Here is a 19,927-nt window from a genome sequence, read left to right on the forward strand (position 1 = left end):
TTCTCAGCAACAGGCCCTTTCTCTTGCCAACTGAGCCATTGTACATTACTGTAACATCTTCAAGTCCAAAAAAGGGAATAATTTTAGGCTCAACTTTTCTTCAGTTCCACGGAAAGAGAAAACAACCAAGCACTGCCTGGAAATGCAGTGGTTCTAAACATTCCCTTTGGTTGCTTTTGAGGTTGTGTAGGAAGTCAATAGCTGTCAAGTATTCATGAACAGCTCTGCAAGTCAGCAAAGGGGAGGCAAAACTAGCTCAGAGACAGGCCAAGAAATCTGTCTGTACATAGAGCTGAATCCCATGTAATTTGGGAACTGATGAGTGTTTTTCCAGTTTTCCTTATGAAGGAAGCCTATTAGAGTAATATTTTGTCCAGCATTATACATTCCCTTTTTCTAGGGAGCTGGCAGGGAGAGAGGACAGAAGCTCTTCATGCAATAGAAATTGAATTTAATGGGATTCACAGAAGAGATTTAAGGAGCTAATTATCTGTATAGCTGCTCAAGTCCAATTTTTATCCCCCAAAGCTACTAATTTTTTAAGCGTGTATTTTTGGCAGTGCTTTGCAGCCAGTGTCTCCCCTTGGAGCACATTGAAATGTGTAGGCTGTATTACATAAAGGAGCTTCTTTGCCGGTGACACATATAACTAGGTATTCCCTTATCTCAGCAGGCTGACACAGTCTTAGCCTTCCACTTAATAAAGTCAGAGGAGGACATGATGGCAAACAGAGCTACAGTGCTCAGATGCCAGGATTCAGAGTCAGAACTGACTGTATTGGGTGTCCAAAAGTACTATCCAAATATGAGGAAGGCTCCGTATCAGGATTCAAAACAATTGGCACTTTCACCCTCTTCAGCCAAAGTAAATACCATAGATGGCTGTATGTTTGATATTCCATACATATATCCATATACATGTGTATTTCCATATAGAGGAAGTACAAACCAAGCCAATGATTCCTTTGCATATGTTTATCCCTGCCTGTGTTGCCTCCATTGTGAGTTCCGTGTCAGTTAAATGAATGGAGTAGGAGGAATGTTGTCCAGGATTTGGAAGGAAATATTTAGGCACTACTTGGGCACCCCTTATGTCCCATCGACACCTTGTTCTTATTGGCACAATGCTTGCCAAGGGGCTGCCAAATGCTTTTAACAGGCAGTAAACAGGTAGGAAAGTGAAATAACTGTGGGGTTTGAGGTTTTTATCAGCTCACTTTAGACAAGAGAGATACACAGCTCTGCTTTCCTTGAGCTCCCAAAATTCCCCTCTTCTTTAAAGAAACACTCATCTTGTACAAGTTGACTATGTCCATAGCACATCTCCCTTAAAACGAGGGCCTTATCTTAGCATACTAAATGCAAGAACACCTTAAGATCTCACCTCACAGCAGTTCCCTTCAAAATAAGTGCGTGTTCTGCACCCATACAGTAAAAGAGGATCATTCATCCGTGTTTGGGCTCACAGCCCTGCAGTGGGAGACAGCCAAGACTCACCTGAAGCCTGGAGCCTTGCTGCCAGGGGAGACAGGCTCTGGAGAGTTTTGCATCATTTGATATTTATTGTACCACACAGAAAAAGCATAGAAGGGTTGAGCTGCCACCACCCTTTTCACCAAGTCCTACAGCACTGAAGGCAGCCCACACGCAGAGTCCTTCCATCAGCTCTGCCCCTCCAGGAGTTCCAGAAGCAGAACTCCGTAATGGCTCCTGGGCACAGGAGGGCACAACACACTCTGAAAACACTCAAGAGAAAGTTAAGTCCTTCTGCTAACATCAAGTTCCATCTTAGACAGCTGCATAAAAAGAACAAATATCAGGAGTTTGACTACTTTGGTTTTCAGAATTAGCACACAATCCATGCAATGAACCTCCCAAGGAAGTGTCATGTTCCTGAAGCCTTCCTATGGGTCCTTACAATTTCCAGCTACCATTCCCTTGGCAACACTCTGTCAAACGTTTTCTGTATTTCTTTGGATGGAAGTAGTTTGAGTCTTGTAGGCTAAGTACTGGGAAAAGGCTGTGCAAGTTGGTAAGGACTGTGAGGACTCAGTGAAAAAGACATGGGATTATGGAAAGACCAGTGTGAAAGAGACATCTGGAAGAAGTCAATGAAGATGAGGAGCCACAGCCATGTGGGTCTTCCACCTGATCAGTATCTGGTGTATAGCAGCTGTGGCTGTGCTGAGCCAGGCAGCAAGAGCCAGAAATCTCAGAAGATGAATAAAGATTTTGAATTTAGGGCCAGAGAGAGTACCTGGATCTTTTCAGATGTACTTTAATCATCTAATTAACCCAACACTGAAAAACGGGCAACTGTACTTTATTTATTATATGTTTTCTACCTACCTAGGTAGACACCCCTTCACCTCAAGAAAAGCAGGTCATTGCCAGTGTATTTGCTCACCTGAAAATAAAATATACCCTGTTTCTGGAGAATCCCTCATCCCGAAACTCTTATCCTTACACTTGAAGAGAAAGACATGTAAGTTGAAATTGCCAAAATTGTCTGTGAATTTGGATAATAAATTCATTCTTATAGAATTTAGGAAATGGGATGTTTCATGGCAATTTTGAAAGTTATTATTTTAAAGGTTTTTTATTTTTTTTCTTTGTGGTGCCATGTTGATAACTTGAAAGATATGCAACATCACATACAATAACAAGAGAAACAATTATTACACTGGTGGCCTACTGAAGGCTTATTTAATCTTATAACATTAACATGCTAGATTAGAATATCTGATCACGTATATCGGATGAATGCCAAAATCCAGTAATCACACAGTTACTGAGAGCTACTCCTGCACTCCCACAAAAGCTTCACTCATTTACTTTCCAACCTGTGGCCATGAGCCAGTGTACATGGGCAGCCTAAAATTATTAAACAAGGAGCTGCTTCTTCACTTGTGAGAACCTCTCTGGCTACAGACCTTCTGTAGCTCCTGGTGCCACTAAATCAAAAGCCTGATACAATTCCTGACTCAGTGTGGGAACTTGCTCAGACTTGCTTCATTTCTCATTTGACCAGGGCTGAGCTTTCAAACCTACACAACTTCTGTGATATTTGTAAACTGCTGATAGTACAGAACTGTATTCATCAAACATTATTTTGCATGCTGGCGAGAAAAATAATTAACATAAGCATATATCTATAATTATAGTAAAAAGCTTTGCTTTCTCATGGTGTTAAAATTTATTTTTAATTGGATTTACAAACTGAATTAATTTGATATAATTGCCTTGGTTTCTGTTAAAAATCATTATCCCAGCTGGCCCCTAGCAGTCTTTCCCCATGTCTGACCAACCAGTCCTGAATACAAACATGCGTGAAGAGCTGACTTGTGCTCTAGGGGGTGATGGAAATGTGGGAAGCTATCAATAGCCAGCTCAGGCTAATGAAAGCACATCTCTGCAGGGGCTGAGAAAGCTGATGATTGGTTGTTAATTATGTGGGGCAAGTTCAATGGCATTTCCCTGCAATAGGTTATGTCTGTTTGACCATGATATCTATTCAGTTTATACACTCATTTAATTATATTGCAGTCTTCATACTGGCAAAATGCAGAAGCTCCTATTAAGTGAGTAAATCAGAAATAAATTGAGGGGTTTTCCAGACTTATCACATAAACTCATAAAGAATTTTCATTGTGTATGTATGCAAGAGAAATGCCAAGGTACATATAGCATTTTGGTATCTAATTTCTCCATTCCAAAAGAGCAGATCTCAGCCTGCTCCACGTATCTCCCCTTTTCATCCTTACCTTTATATTTCTACCAAATAAGCTGTCTGTGGCTGCTGCTAAAATCTCCTCTGCCCAGCTCTTTCCTTGCTTCTACTGGGATTGATTCAGCCTCCTTTGTGAAACTTCTCTGCATAGAGCTTTTACAGCATTTTTGGAGGAAGAAATATTGTGTCTTCCAACTCAGTTTCACTTCTGCTTTCAGCACAGAAGACAACATACTTTATTCTTGGCATCCCATCCTCTGTTTTTATCTGACTCCTCTATAAGGTCTCCTCCTGTATGACTCATCTGCCTTTCTCTTCGTTTCAGCTCTGTTTTCTTTCTGTGCCTACTTAGTTTATCTAGTTAGTTGGAATCAGTATGAGCTTCCAGGCTGATACTTTCCAGATCTAACCCTTTGTTTGTTGCCTCTCTCTGTTCAGACTTGGGTCTTAGCCTGTCTCTCCCTTGTCTGAATCAGTTACATCTACAGACTGTAGAAACACTCCTCTGCCTCCTTCATATTTTTTTCTGTCTCCAAGTACTAATAGTTCTCTCAAATGTTTGTCTGTCTGTGTCTACTTCTGTCTCTTGAAAAAAGAAATCTGTCTTTGTTACAGAAGAAATTGAGTTCTTTTGAGGTGTTGAACGCATATATTTTCTGCACATGGTAATGTACAGCCCATGAAATCGAAAAGGGACTATTTTGGACCAGTAAGGGCATTAAGAACTCCTTTGCCACTGCAGAGTGCAGATTTGTTTAGTTTCCAGTGCAGAGAAAAAGGGTGCCAGTCGTGGAGTAAAGGATGTCTATGCTAATATGTATGCTTAAGCCAGAGCCACAGGAAGCACCCTTGCCCATAAGACATGGTCTGAACCCAGCAAGCCCATAAACAGTGATAAATGGCTCAGCTGCAGGTCCATGTTCCTAATAATCATTTTATATATAGCTATGAAAATGTTCCAGTTAAGTAGTCAGACATGTTATCACAGCACCGAGCTCTGATGCCTGGGGTTATGTAGGATCTGCTCAGAACTAGATCCTCAATAATGTTTTTTTTCTACTCTTCACAGACCTTTATACAACTCCCAAATCTGAATCACAGTAGCTGTATTCAGTGCCTGAAAAAACAGTTCCTATTCATTATCATCTCTCCTCGGTCTCTCCAGTACTCCTTAGGCTGCCAAATTGCCAGCAGTGCTTTTACCCTTAGTTTGTTTTTATCTTCCTGACCCACTGGCTCAGGTTATTTTTGTGTTCTGCATTCTTTTAGGAAAGATAATTAAAAAAAATATCATATATTTGTTTGAAATAGTACCTTTTCTCAGTGGCACATCCAGCTGCAGGCTGGAGTGTTGACTTGCACATATCCTACAGCCTTTCATCTCAGTACAAGACAAATCCCTGATAGCTATGGACTCACTATGGGAGAGGGCTATGGGACCTCAACTCTTTACAATGTCAGCACACAATGGAATTAGGCTCATAGGGAGTCAAAGGATCAGGGTTCAGCTTTTTTGTTCTGCAGCCATGTGGGCAAAACTAGAAGTTGTAAGAAATATTATTTTTTTGTCCATAATTCATTGATTTTGGAGGGGACCTAGAGTTTCATACTTGATAACTAAAATATTAGGTGATGGAATATTGCTATCAGTGTAGTCTTTAAAATTTATTTATTATGCCCATGTGTGTTTGTAGCCATTTTATCATCTTGGGCATACCGTCAGGCTATTTTTCAGATACATATCATGATTTATGCTCCTCTCTTAGAGTGAAACTTATTTCACTGGAGTAATCATGGTTTCCAGTCTATCTTTTATCAATGACATCAACTCACTCACCAGCCTAATGCTCCATTATCCCGGGAAGATCACGTTGTTGTGGTATTACCTTTCCCTAGAGGAGGCTGAATTGCTTTTATTACTTCCTGCTTGAACAACCGCTAATCTCATTTCTGGAGTTCTTCCAGCAGGATGAGTATACTTCTGACACGACGGATTCAAATCGCCCTTGCCAGGATTTAATGGACTGAAATCTCTCTCTCATTTTCTTCAAGGGCAAAGATTTGATTTCCTACAGAATTTGTGACTTAAGAACAACTTGTTTTTTGCACAACTTCCCATTTATCCTCCTGTTTTAATGAACTTGCCCACATTTTGAGTTTCCTGATGCCAAACTGATAATTAACGGTACCTACAGCCAGACTCAATAAAGGTTTATAACCTGTAAATACCATGATTTCTGTTCCTATTCAAAATGTAAACTACACAGAATTTGTTGTTAAATTCCTGTTTTCCTGCATTAAATTTCTGTAACTTTTTAATTTGCTAACCTGAGCTGCTAAATCATCTGGTTACTTTTAAGCCTAATGTTGAGATTCCTGAACTTCATTCATGTACCAAAAAGTATGATCTTCTAAGGACAAGAGATTATCAGCAGTCACAGGACAAAACCATACTGTACCCAGCCTTCGCCAAGCTAACACTGTGGCTGTAGCCTCAAAATATACTGAAGGGATGCTCCCATTTCTAAACTAACAAATCAAATTCCCCTGAGATTAAGCAGTAAAGTTGCAGCACTTAACTACTATTTAATAAGCTTTCATCTTTGCTGTTGAATGCAATGCCTAGGACAGGGATCTCCAGGGGCTGGGCAAGGAGAACAGGTCTGAGGATGGTGGCAGAAGAAGAAAGTGGGAACTTTTCCCATGAACACCAAAAGCCATCCCCCTGCCCATCATTCCCCTTATCTGCCAGCTCTCAGACAGGTCCTGCAGTGACAAGTACGTTTATGTCAGGTTGCTCAGGGATCTATACATAGTGTTACTGAATAAATTTATGCACTTAACTTCTGCTTTTAGCTGGTAGCGAGTACTTTTTTATAAAAAAGTCTGTCCCTTGAGCAACACCCTTTCAGATCTTGGGAAAGAATAGTAAAGCTGGTTCCTCCTGCTATGAGGGACTGATCCAAGTAAACATTTCAGACAAGTAAGTGGATAGTGGCAAGTCTCACAGTTTTGCTTTGTCTCCATTTCCTCTCCCAGTCCATAATGTGCCTTTTTACTCTTAGCAGAAGGATTTAAGACATGGGCCTGAGACTAATGGTTGGCTGCTACATATGAGAATTGACAAAAGTAGGGGAGCAGTTTATCAGTGTCTTCTTGTGAGAGGATAAAGATGAACTTAAAGTCAACAGCTAAGTTGTTTTTTTAAGCAACTATCACATTTTTAGTATCACTTAACACACTGGGATCTCCAAAAACCTTGTGCTGTTGTAACATAAATAATAACAACCACAACTCATTCCTTCTAGTAATGGATCTGATCTCAAGGAATAAAATCACAGATGTAAAAGAGTTGGGAAAAGAGACCTATTTCATTATTTTGAGACCTCTTTTCCAAGTTGCCTGGACTCTCACTGTCCAGGTTTCTCATTTTCATAAAGGGTTTAGACCTGTCTATTTCCAACCCTTTCAGTCCTTCTCAGCTTAGTGGGAGCAGGTTGACATGGACTAGTTGAAAAGCAGATCTGTTCTTTTTCACTACTGGAAGGGTACACAGTGGTCAGGGCACCACAACAGCAAGCTGAACCCATGGGAAAAAAACATTAGCAAAATATATGGTATGAACAGGGGAAATCTGATCTTTTTTCCATTAACCTCACTGCCATATAAATTTCAATTTACTATTAAGGTTATTAACCACAGGAAGTTACTCATTTTGAATCTGATAGCATACATGTCTGTGGTCTACCACCTGTAGCTTGACTATACAAAACATAAGCAGAGTTTTCTCAGCTTCTTTAGTGCTCGGAGCTGGTTTCAGAGCAGTTTGAGCCTCCGAAGGGATTGTGCTTTTCACTGCACCTATATCTGGATTCAAGGACAAAACTGTCCACTCAGATATTAGGTACCTTAACAATGACTGCATTTTCAAATGGAGAGTGTGACTTATCTGATTATCCATTTAGTGAGAACATGATTGCTGAGTACCCTCTAGAATAAAGTATTTAAATCAACTCAGTTCTCCTCAGATGTCTTATTAACTACTATTCAGTAAAAGAGTGGCAATGACTTGGTTCTGAAGTTGTTTCTTTCCCTTCAACAAAAACATTTTAAGGCATCACAAAGGTGTACATGCAGCAGTTGGGCAGGCAGTCTCCTTTTAGATTTAGACAGTCAGCTTTTTGTCTCCTCGAGGTTAATCCTTCCTTCATCATATTTTAGTGGTAATAAGATTTTTCTAGGTGGATTTATTCTTGCTTATTCATAGAAACCCAATGTGAAGATGTTAAAGATTCACTTCTTTCAAAGCTTCCAAAGTAAATACATCTGTGGCAGAAAACTCATACACTTTCCTTGTCCCTTTTATCTCCAACCCATTGCTAACCTATTTCCTCACCATCCTCACTCCTCCTGCGCCCTCCTCTTTGGCACTTACCCCTGAATTCTCTTGGGGCTTTAATGCTGGAAGTAGTGTGTATGTGAAACATACCATACACTTGGTACACTTACATCATCTATACTGGCTCCCCTATGTATATGATATGTACATGTTCTCTGACCTGTGCACTTTTTCCTGTTCATTTTTGCTGTCAGTTCATGTCCCGAAAAAGTAAAATATTTTATTTACCTGGAATATCCATTCTCAGCATCACTGCACAGGTGTTCATGAACTCTTTAAAACCTCAGCATAGTGATGATTTCTTGTGCCTCAAGCAAAGAATGCAATTTAATTGCATATTATCTTAACAGATATATCATATCACATGAGGGAGAAGAAAGCATCCTGTGACAACTAACCTCTGGCAAAGCTCATCTGTGATCACATAGCAAAAGCTGAGCACTGCAATAGGACATGCCAGCTACATGAGATCAATTAATGCCATTAGGACCTCCTCGTATCTTGTAGGTAGTTGGGGAGAGTCTTCAACACGTCATAGAAAAGTGGAGTATTCGCCCTGGTCACTTGGTCGCTTGTGATTTTATTACACATTGGGGTGAACTCTGTGTGATCTCGCTTTCTGGTGGGCATGGCCCCTGCTCTGCTTGCAAAAAGACACGTGCAGAGTTGAATTTCTAAACTAACTATTTTCTCAGATAATATGATTATGCCTATTTTCTTTAGCGTAATTATTGTTTGAAGGGTCCCCTCTCTCTCTTCCCCCATTCCCTTTTCAGAGTGGCACAGTCATCACAGGACTAGGGCAGTGCAGCAGTATGCACATCCTCAAAGAGGGCCTTAGACAGGAATGATGGAGAGGCTTCAGCACTTGTTTGAGCTTTCTAAGAAATTATGACTGAAAATACCAGGGCATATATATATTTCAATGGAAATATGCATACATTCTAGATGTGGTTTGAGTACACTGTTTGCAGTTGGCAATTACAATATCACATTAGTAGCACTTGGCCATATGCAGCTCGGTTATGTGCCATTTATTTTATACAGTCCATATTTCAATTTTATCTGTGAGTTTATCTGGACAACAACCTTTCAATGAACATATTTATCCAGCCAAACTATGTAAAAACCATCTTGAGTGGGCCACTGCTTTGTACTTAGTTACCAGCTGTGGTTAAACCAAAGACACTCAGTTTTAAAAAAATTGCACCAATCCATTTTCAGTTTGTTACCTGTTGTTTCTAGGAGCAATGAAACACTGAGAGATTTACAGATCACTGAGCTGCTCCCTGTGATTCACAGCACATGGCTGTGGTCAACCTGCAGTATCTCAGGAATATACTAATTTTGTATAAATCCTTTAACAGGATTTAGCTCTATGAGTGTTATATGCAGTGAGGACGAAATAATCCCACATGCTTTTTTTATTTCATGTAACATGTATGTCTCAAATGTTTTTATCAGAACTAAAAAGCCAAAAGTGAACAGAATAGATCTAAGTGTGCTGTTGACCAGCATGTGAAGTAAGAGCACAATGGTGTAACTTGCTATAAAATCATCTGTTTATCATGAGGTCAGTAAGGAGCATTAATGGGTGGTGGCACAATATATTCAGTTCATTTTAAGTACTTAGTTTGACTGTCCTACCTACAGCTACTGTATCAGCACTTATTACACAAAACAATGTGAATTTACAGAAAAGCACAGTATCTAGTCACTTGACTTTTACATAAGTCACAGCTTATTTGCAGGGTCAACCACCATGGCAAGACAAAAAAACCATGAGAATGACACATGGCTCTCTACACCAAAGCATGTCCTGCCTAGGCAGCCATGGGGCTCTGTTTTGGCATGAGCACACTTCACTTGTGATCAGTCATTCCAGGCAAAGAGTAACTCAAGAGGGGTTCAGACACATAGCTCTAGGTAAGTCCTGCTTTGGCTGTCTCCTTTTTTGTCCTGCACCAGGGTTAGTGGACACTTGCTGTGGTGACAACTTGACTCCTAGAGCCAGCATCACACTGGCTCAGAAGGACCTGGACACTGGGTGCTGCTGGATCCCTCTTTTTTCTGATCAGGTAGGGGTTTCCCATGCTGGCAAAGGAAACACATCAACTAATGCATGTGAAATAAATGCTTTTTGCACATTTTCTTTGAGTGTGCAAAGGTGGCTGTGGGGGGCGGTTCAGGTGTTGAGGAGCCTCATGGCAGTGGGCAGGCTGGTCTCTCCTAACCCTGGTAAAGGTTCATCTTGGTGTCAATGCCAATCTCTGCCCTGCGTACAGCAGTTATTCAAAATGCGTAATGAAATACTTGTTAAGACAAAGTTAAATCAAGTGGCCACAGCAACCCTCTTTGCAGGAACTGTTTCCAATGTGTGCCCAGTTAGGGTGCAAAAGATTCACCTAGCGCTTTGAAGGGGTGGAAAACCAGATGTCCTTCAAGGACTAACCCTTCTTTAGTGATCTTTCCCCTCCATAACTCTTTCTCTTTGAAGTGGAGGTAGGATTTGGCCCTGGGTGAGAGCCCTGCCTCAAAGCGGAGCTGGCTCCTCAAAGCAGTGCATGGGGCAGAGAGATGTAGCTATTTATGTGAGGCTGAGAAATAAACTAATGGCAAGACTTTTAGTAAGGCTATCATTTCTGTTCCTATAGGATTCACTTTACATTATCTTCAATAGAAATCAACCCCCCATAGTTTACTGGTTTTTTATTACTCTTAAACTAGAGTAATCCATGTGTTGCATATGTTAGCTTTTATTTTGTCACCTGAAGTAGCTGAACATTTCAGATTCAATATCTGTGTATTTTTATATCAATTCAAGTCTCACATGGAAAGCTTATTTGACACTAAAAATCTAAGTTACAGGAAAGACTATTGCTAAAAGCAGGACTAGGCTGTACTGGTAGTCACATCTGATTTTTGACAGGCATAGTCTTACAGTATGTAGCAATTTTTCTCTGAACATTTTACTGAAAAACTCATCATCCAATGACAAATGGATGTAAATCACTCTTGAAACCTATCCTACTAGATGTATTAAAAAAAAAAAAAAGCCTGACAGACAACGAAGGATGTTTTAGTGATTCTATCCAAGCTTTTGTGTGTAGAATTAAAATGTACACTCTGAGAGTGAGCCTCTTAAAAATACAGACTATGCCTCTGCAATGGGCCTGTTACATTATTTTTATTATTCCAAATTCTAAGTGGACAACTGGTGAGCAATAATCTCACCAAGATTAGATACATAAGTAACGTGTTTTGCTTTTTTAATATTTGTAGTAGAATGTTTTTCAGTGGCAGTCATACATGATTTAGAAAAGAAGGATCAAGGTTCCGACATGTGACTGTCTCCAGCACGTGAACTGGCTGTGGCTGTGATGTCCTCGCTGGAGGCTGAGGCTGCTGTTATTAGTGGAGAAACCCTGACACTCTATCAGACAGTTATCCACTAAAAAATATTCATTATGCAAACCTCTGCTCGAAGACCTGCCTAAAACGCCACAAGCAGAAGTCTCAGCTGGTGTAAATGAATGCAGCTTCAGTGGCTCTAGCGGGGTGGAGACTGCCTGCTCCACCTGAAACATCTGTCCCAGATTCCACTTTTCAGTATCTCTGCTCTCACCATCAGCAAAAATTAAAAAATGGTCACATTTTCTTTGTTGTTAGTCATTAACCTGTGGCTCTATTCCCATCTCTAAAATAGCATGTACCTGTGCATTTTGTATGATGCTGATACATGATGATTTTTCTATAGTAGTGTTTTGAAAGCTTATGTCATTTTCTTAACACCTCAGGCTCTCTTATTTTACTCAATTGTATCTGTGCAACAAGTCTCCTGCTACAAAGCCATGCACACCCTGCAGGTGCCTCCCCCTTCCAACCTCACTGCCACCACAGGGATGATGTGCTGCCAATCCCGAAGGGCAGAGCCTATGCCCTCCTCACATGAATGGACCCTGACGTGCTGAGATGGTTGCCCCAGGCAGGGTCCCTCTGAAGATGATGCTGTCTGACAACACAGATCAATTCAGCTTTTCTTGATCTCATTTCAGAGCAGCAGGGCTCCTGGGGCTGTGACACTGGAAGCGTGCCGTGTGTTACCCATCCAGATCAAAACACTTAATGGTGGTCACTGTCCTGGACACGTTTTAACAGGAGCAAACTAACGAGTGTGCAAGCTGGGGGCGCGGAGCTGGCTCTGAGCCCCGCTCCAAAACCAGCACCCGCCCTCCGGAGTGCAATCTGCTGCCTGACGGGATGTTCCCCTCCTCATGCGTCAAGACCTTAAGCCTTTCTTCTTTGACACAGAGATTAAGGGCAATCCTGACAAATTCAAAAACAGATCAAGTGCAGTACTTCAGTGAGATGAACCACTGCCCTACAAATTACCCAGCCAGGCTGGACTCCTGGGCTGCTCGTGGGAATCTGTCCCCTCTGAACCCTGCAGGTTCAGCAGCAACTGGCAGCACATCTCCCTTTTCTGAACCCATTCTGGCAGTGGAGGCTTCACATGAATTGCAAAAGCTGAGCTAATTGGCTACACACCAACCAGGTCAACACCATTTTTTAAACCATTATTATTGTACAGCTTCCAAGCACATGTACCTACAGACACATATCTGGGAACTGACAGCCTAGCAAGGCATTCATCTGGCTTCTGATTCTGCCTTCAAAAAGTGCTGTTTCCATGCACATTTGGGATAGGGCTAGCTGCTGAATTTCAGACCAAGCATCTCTGTCCCACAGTTCTTACCAATTTACTTTTCAAACAGCAATTCTGCCCAAAACATCCCTGCAATTTACGATCATGATGGGTGAATTAGAATAAGGTCATTATTTCATGCACAAACATCATTATTATGTTATGCAAAACAAGTAAATCATTATGAACATTTTCTTACTAACCACTATAGTATAGTGGTTATGTGCAAATATACACATACATGTATACACACACACATACATTTATATGCATTCACATGGGATGTGAATTTAGATGCCCTGCTTTTGGGCAGCAGTTTTCCCCAGGCTCCTGGTAACAAACAACTGTGGCTTCCCTCTAGTGGCCAGTTGTTATTTTTAAACACTAGTGATTAAAGTCTTGTCTGCCTCTCACTTTAAAAAGATAAATCAGCTTGTTTTATAAAAATATATATGAGCTTCCCTTTTGATAAAGTTTATGGTCATTGACTAATTATAATAGAACAGCAGAGGCTTTATTCTCATTATAGCATCTGTTGGGAAAAGGACAGGAAGGAAAAATAATCTCAGCTAAATAAAAGTTCTTGTTGGCTAATTATTCAAGCTATGTAATACCTAAAAATTGTGGTTAGCTTATTAGAAAATAGCTATACTACTCCCCTGTAGGCAGTGTAACCAATTTTATTGTAGTTCCTCATGTGGTGTTTATGTCTACAGGCCATCACATGGTCTAGCAAAGGACATTTGCTCTCTCCTTTCTAGAAATAAAACTATTCTTGTCCATGTCACCTTTTTTTTTACATTCATCTGTCTTCTGACTTGTCCAGAAACTGCTGCAATTATCTGCCTTTTCATTTTTCCTCTCCTCAGTTTTATGCCTTAAGCTCTTCAGAAACATTGATTTTGGTATTCCACGTTTGGAGTCCTCATTGTGTAGGTTCTTCACCTGCTAAACAGTTTGTATGGCTCCCTTGTATCTTCTTTATCTCAACAGCTTGGAAAAACATAATATTGCTGGAACACCATTAGTCAAACTCCCAAACAAAGGGAAAAGGGTCTCTTCATCTGGCCTTGCCCTATACTTGCAGAAAGCAGGTGCTTTTGAGGAGTTGGTTTTAGTTTGTTTCAAAAAGTAAGGAAACTAAAGCAACTGCTTGGCGTGTTAGTTTGTCCAGCTGCCAAAGTACTTCCCCTACCCCAAACCTGAGAACTTCCTGGCAATTTCCAATGAGGTTTGACAGATGTTTCTAAGATTGGTAAGTCTTTCTAAGTTTCTTGAACCAATACCTGGATAAATAGAAAAAAATTCTCTGGAAGGAGAATGATGTGCTGTTTATCTATTATAAACTGTTTGTGAACAACAGATAGTGTGGTCTGCACCCAGTGAGCTGTGCTGCTCCAGACTAGCAAGGGCTCCTGCTGCCCATATTATGTGGGTAAAATGGTTGCTTTTCTCTTTTCTTCCTTCAGGCCAGCTACCTTACTGGCTGTGTCTCACTCTTTCCAAGAAATCTCAAATGTTATACCTTTGTTCTTGTATTTTCTCTGTCTCAACAGTTTTTCACTTTCTCTTCTTAACATGCCAGAGAGGCAAACTTTTCACACCAGCACATCTGTAAGCTCTCTCTCACTACAGCACATATATTGCAGACCATCTACTTGGAATATGTCCTGAACACTGACATTTAGAAAACTTAATTTGTCCCCTTAATTCTATGAAGTCCTGAAGTCCCTTAGATCTTTGCAAACACAAGGTATGGAGTGGGCTGCTATCCTCTGTCAGGAAAGATGCTGGGTTTTAAGGTCAAACCATACCTGTTTGGAGGACTTCTGACTGTGAAATGCAGCACCTCTGGAAGATACATATCAAGTACAGTTTATAACTGAAGGTAAATGCAGTTCATTTCTTAATGCAGCATGAGACCTGGAAATGTTTAAGAAGTTCAGCATCAGAATTAGACTGACTGAATTTTCCTTGTTTGAAGGCTCATGACTGAAACCCTGGGCATGCATATTAGTACAGCATGGCAGGCTTGGGACCAGGTATTTTTCCTCCTTATCACTTATATCCAAAATGTGATAGCCAGGCAGAATTAAATCAAATTTACAACAGTGGTTTAGATTTTTGACACAATACCATGAGGTTTTTCAGCTGACTGGGAAACCATACTACATTCTGAACTTCTGTATTTTACTCGAGCACCTCAGGGCAAGGGAAAACAGGTCAAAAGGCTGGCCAGGTCCCAATGACGGGAGCTGTCTCTTGCCCTGCCCCTCTCCAACCTAAACATATGCAAACCCATTACTTGTCAGATGGCTTCAATTTTATCCCACAGGGCTTCCCTGGGGAGACAAAGCCAGTGCTGCCACACTCACAGTTGGGCAAACTTCTCCAACTCCAAATAAAGGATCCATCCTTCAGATATTAAACGTGATCTGAATTTATCATCAGCTCATCTTCATGTTAGCACAGGAACTTTGTGTATATTTTTGCTGCCAAAATTCATAAGATCACAAGGACCACCATTTTCCTCCTTGCTTAGAGTCACAATGGATCACATCTACTGTCTGTCAAAGTTCTGCTGATGTGTATTTATCTTGACAGTTTGGTCTAAAGTTTCCACTTCTTGTGTACAAAGAGCCAGAGATCCCTTCAGAGACTAAAACATGATGGCCAGTTGGATTTATTTCCAGCCCAAGGGCATCATTTGGTGGTAGATTCCTACAAGTAGCACATTCCAGTAGTTATTTCCATCTTCCCATGGAACCAGTTGCTGCTTCTGCCAACTCTGTGAAAAATTCTTTCCTAAGGTAGAAGGGGGAAGACTGAGAGAGGGAGTGGGACAGAAACACAGCAAAGGAAAATTGCTTTTCAGAAATTATTTGAATCTCATCCTCTTTCTGCTTTTCTCCCCATTTCTTCTTTCAGAGAAGAAAACTCTTCCATACTGTAGACAATATTTCTTTATAATAATATATAATACTAACCTATTTCTATAGGTTCTGTTTTAAAATGGGCCAGACAACATACAAAGACAATTTGGGGTCCCAAATATTTTGCCACTTGCCTCAGCTACACGAGGAAATTGTATTTTCCTAGGAACAATGCAAGAATAGATTACAAGAAAAATTACCATTGGGATATCCTCTTTAATTCCCTCTGGATTCATACAATCACTTCAGTGAGAATAAAACCAAAAGCAAATGTGTATCACTAAAAGGAAAATGTAGGAACTATATGTAGTAGTACACTTTGGGGAACATGCACAAATAACTTGTGTCTCCAAAAATTGTTACCATATGAAATCTTTTTTTCCCAGCTAAGCCTAGGGAACTCAGACCCTTCTTTTCAGGAATTATTCTTTAATTGAAACATAAACAGTTGTATTTCATATTTCCCAGTCAATGCACATTGCTGGAAAAATCAACAGATACCTGTACAAAAAACCCAGGCAGCCCAGTATCTGAAGACAGAAGTGTCAGATCTGAGACTGTGCAGATGACAGGAGCTGGAATATCCAGGAGTTTCCAATTACATATAGAAGGGCTGACAGAATGGCTTCTGATTCAGTGATAAGATTCCTCCTTCAAGCATCATCAACTTTTGGATTCATCTCCTGAAGCACCTGTATCTCTTGGAATCCATGGCTCTCCAGCAGTCTTCTATGCAGAACAGCTGCCCTCCTGCCCAGTCTGTTTCCATTCACACACAGAATAGACAAGATATGAAAAGAGCATTGCAATGGATTTTGTGCACTGTAAAATAAAATATTTAAAAATTCCTCACTTCATATACTGTTTAAAAACAGATGCCCAGAAATTTGTACGTCTGACAATTCCTTTAGGACACAAAATCCTTTTTTCGGATTCTATCTGAGGGCTCTTAATTTCAAATCAGCATTCTTACTTTCTCTTATTCACTCTTGCAGGTATGGAACATGACTGTTTAATTTTTTTTCTTTGTAGAAATATGACTAAATAAATAACAAAATTACCTATGGAAGTAAAATGTAAATAGCAGGAAATTTCAACAGGAAATGGTCAGACAAATTTATATTTTTTCAAATGGTACTGTATAGAGGTATGCAACTTTCTGTAAATAATTTGGTTGCATTAAAGGAAGTTCTGTAACGTCACGGGAACGACCTCTGACAGACTTGTTTCATGCTGTTTTTCCACTTTGAATTCTTAACTACAGGATGAATCCGCTGTGATTTCTACTGCTAGTGTAAACAGAACAAACAGTGAAATTTTAAAATCACATTTATTTTTAATACAAAATCTGTTGCACTATTACAGAAGTGAGCCTGTATGTTTACCCCCACATGCACAGATAATTCAGCATCTACAATTAAATAAGAGCAAAATTATATTTCTCTTTTACCAAAAACGTTGGCAAATCCTGTTAAGAAATGTTGTCTTTGTGCTTTGTAATTAATGTTCATATAACTAATTTCATATTTCGGTTCCCATTAAGAAAACTGATCAATGGAAAACTCAAAGGTGTGAAAGAAGCTTATTACAGCTGGCTTACGTTTGGGACTACTTCAGTTGTGCTTTACCTACAATATATACATGAAAGCTGCGAGGTGTTTTATGGGCTAATGTAATGCACTGGCAAAAGCTCTGAGTGTTTCAATTAGGAATCTGCAGTAAATGAGCAGAACAGTTCACTATTCTGTTTTCACAGCAAAAAAAAAAAAAAAGTAGATGCTTTAAAATACCATGCACACCATTGGCTATAGTACTTCTTACACAGTACAACATAAGCTTTCTTGGTTTATTTGTCTGTAACACCTAGAAGCATATAGCATCTACGCTTTAAGTGTATTTACAAATTCAACAAAATATCTACATATAAAAAGCTTACTTAAAATTAAACTTGATGCAAGTTATGAAAAACCAATTTATTGGCAAATGAAACTGAGCATTCCTTCAACCATAGGTTGTTATAAAAATTTATATTTGGAGGTAAACACATTTGATTGATATAGTATGCGATAAAATAATTTTTTAACCAATAAGGGTAATCCTTTACAAATAAACCATATTCACACTTGTCAGATTGAATCCCGTGGTTCCGAGTGGTAACCCCCACACTGCTTCAGGGTGTAGATAATTGCAAAGCTGCTACACTGCTCAGGCTGGGACACAGAGGGAAATGTGCTCTCGCCGGTGCAGTCAGCTGGCTTGGGTTTTTAACAATTTATTTTACAAGAGCTTATACCTTGCTGTGTTAGTAAATAATTTAACTCTGTTTGTGTTCTGGGGTGGTTTTTTTGGTTGTTTTTGTTTTTGTTGTAAATATTCTAAGGCCATGAAAACGTTGTGCTGTAGCTGTGTAGAAAGCATTTATTTTATTTTAAAGGGGAAAAAAACACATGTTCTTCTTTGTGTAATTTAAAATATCTTAAACTTTCCATTTTTAGCACAACAATTTCATAACACGTTATTTTTTTTTACATTTTTCTTTTATTTGGCAATGACAGTAGTCTGCTAATCACAGTTTACTGCACCAACTGATTGAATAGTGCAGCGCATTACGGAATGCATGTTGTAAAAAGGCACTGAATGTACTCTGCCCTGTGTCTTCTGGAATATTTTCTCTCATTTTCGAAGTTTTACCTTCAGTGACTGTACAAATTCCAAAATGCATTGCAATGCGTATCTTTTATGCCCTAAAATCAATTCAACGTGTTTTGATGTAAAAATAGAACACTGTACTGCTGTAATACTTGATAGATTAAAAAGGCTATAAAGTAATAGGAGCAAAGAGCAGATAATAGGGTCTCATTAAGCATCAGCAAATGCAAGTGTCATACTTAAATCATTTAGCAATTATATACTGTACATATTGTTCCTAACTGTCTTGCAAAAAGACATGATAGCTAGACATTAAGTCACCAATTTCACAACAATGTCCACAAAGACATTGAAGTTCTATATAATACTACTATAACACTTTGACAATGGGAATGAAATTCATATCCAGGGATTCAGCAGAGGACTGCGTAACAAATTGTCAAACCATGTTTTTATAGTGTAGACAAGATTACCTGTGAATTGTGTAGCTTTTCTTTTCCCATGCATTATACTGTATTTTCAACAAGAAACAAAATTACAAGTTGATATTATTGTTTGTGTCAGTTCCTTTGAAAAAAAGTAAAAATACCCAAGTTTTGAACAAAATTTGAATTTTGTATTTTGATTCATACTAACATACCATTTCCCGTGTCATTACGCTGTGTATCGACCTGCATATTCTCATAGCATTAACACCTGGTGGTGAGGAGCTCCATTACCTGCGTGTTCATAGTATGAGAAGGAAGATGTGCAAGTGCTTTAAACAAACTGAACATACAAGGGGATCGAGTTCTGTGGTTACACAAATGAATTCATGGCATTTACAGGAGAAGGAGCCTCAGAGCTTTCATTTCCTTCTGCAGGTTCTTTCTCTTTTTTCCCACTATATTGTCCAATAAAGGAGCCATCCTCATTGAACTGACCATTTACACCTTCTCCATAGTCAACTAAACTATCATCACTGTCTTCTTTTTTCACAGTTCTGTCTGAAGGTGTCCGGCTTCCTTTTTTTAGAGGTTTATGGTCCTCTGCATCACTGGAGACACAAACAAACAAAGACGGAATTAACGGATGTATTATTTATTAAGGCAAAATCAGCCATGCATGCTGAGTTTATGAAAAGCATGTGTGCAGCCCAATAATCCTTTAGTAAACTCACATCACATTGTAGAGAAAAATCAATATGATGCAGTTCACATGAAAACATGGCATAGGAATGGTTTAAACAGAGAATGTCTTCAGTGGAGGGAGGGGGGGGTTGTTTTTGTCTTTTTTTTTTTTGTCTCCCCATCGTGCATGACTTTTCAATGACAAGACCTGGATCCTTGGCTTGGAAGCCACTCAGGTGGAACTGCAAGCATTAAAAAGTGGGTTGTAAAGTTATAAAAAAAATAATTTGTTTGTTCTCCAAAGTAGCAAGCTTATGATGTGCCATGAAGTTAGTCTGTTAAACTTCTTAATTTCTTTGACTCCTTGAACATCAATGGAGAATGAATTTGGTTAAATGAAGT

At 39.5% G+C, this 19,927-nt stretch overlaps 1 protein-coding gene across 29 annotated transcripts in view; it reads right to left on the reverse strand.

Annotated features, from left to right (window-relative positions):
• Nucleotides 1-15,968: 15,968 nt before the first annotated feature.
• NRCAM (neuronal cell adhesion molecule) overlaps nt 15,969-19,927 on the reverse strand; it is a 151,081-nt gene continuing 147,122 nt past the window's right edge. For 26 of the 29 annotated variants that reach the window (XM_029963353.1, XM_018080425.2, XM_018080430.2 and 23 more), the window contains one exon: nt 15,969-19,452. In XM_029963353.1, coding sequence (XP_029819213.1) covers nt 19,215-19,452 — 238 coding nt within the window. In that variant the 3' untranslated portion in view covers nt 15,969-19,214. The remainder of the gene's footprint in view (nt 19,453-19,927) is intronic. The other 3 variants (XM_029963355.1, XM_029963365.1, XM_029963364.1) reach the window with 1 other exon arrangement.

Source organism: Manacus vitellinus, unplaced genomic scaffold (assembly GCF_001715985.3).
Source record: "Manacus vitellinus isolate BGI_N305 unplaced genomic scaffold, ASM171598v3 scaffold_5_pilon, whole genome shotgun sequence".
In the NCBI taxonomy this organism is placed as follows: domain Eukaryota; kingdom Metazoa; phylum Chordata; class Aves; order Passeriformes; family Pipridae; genus Manacus; species Manacus vitellinus.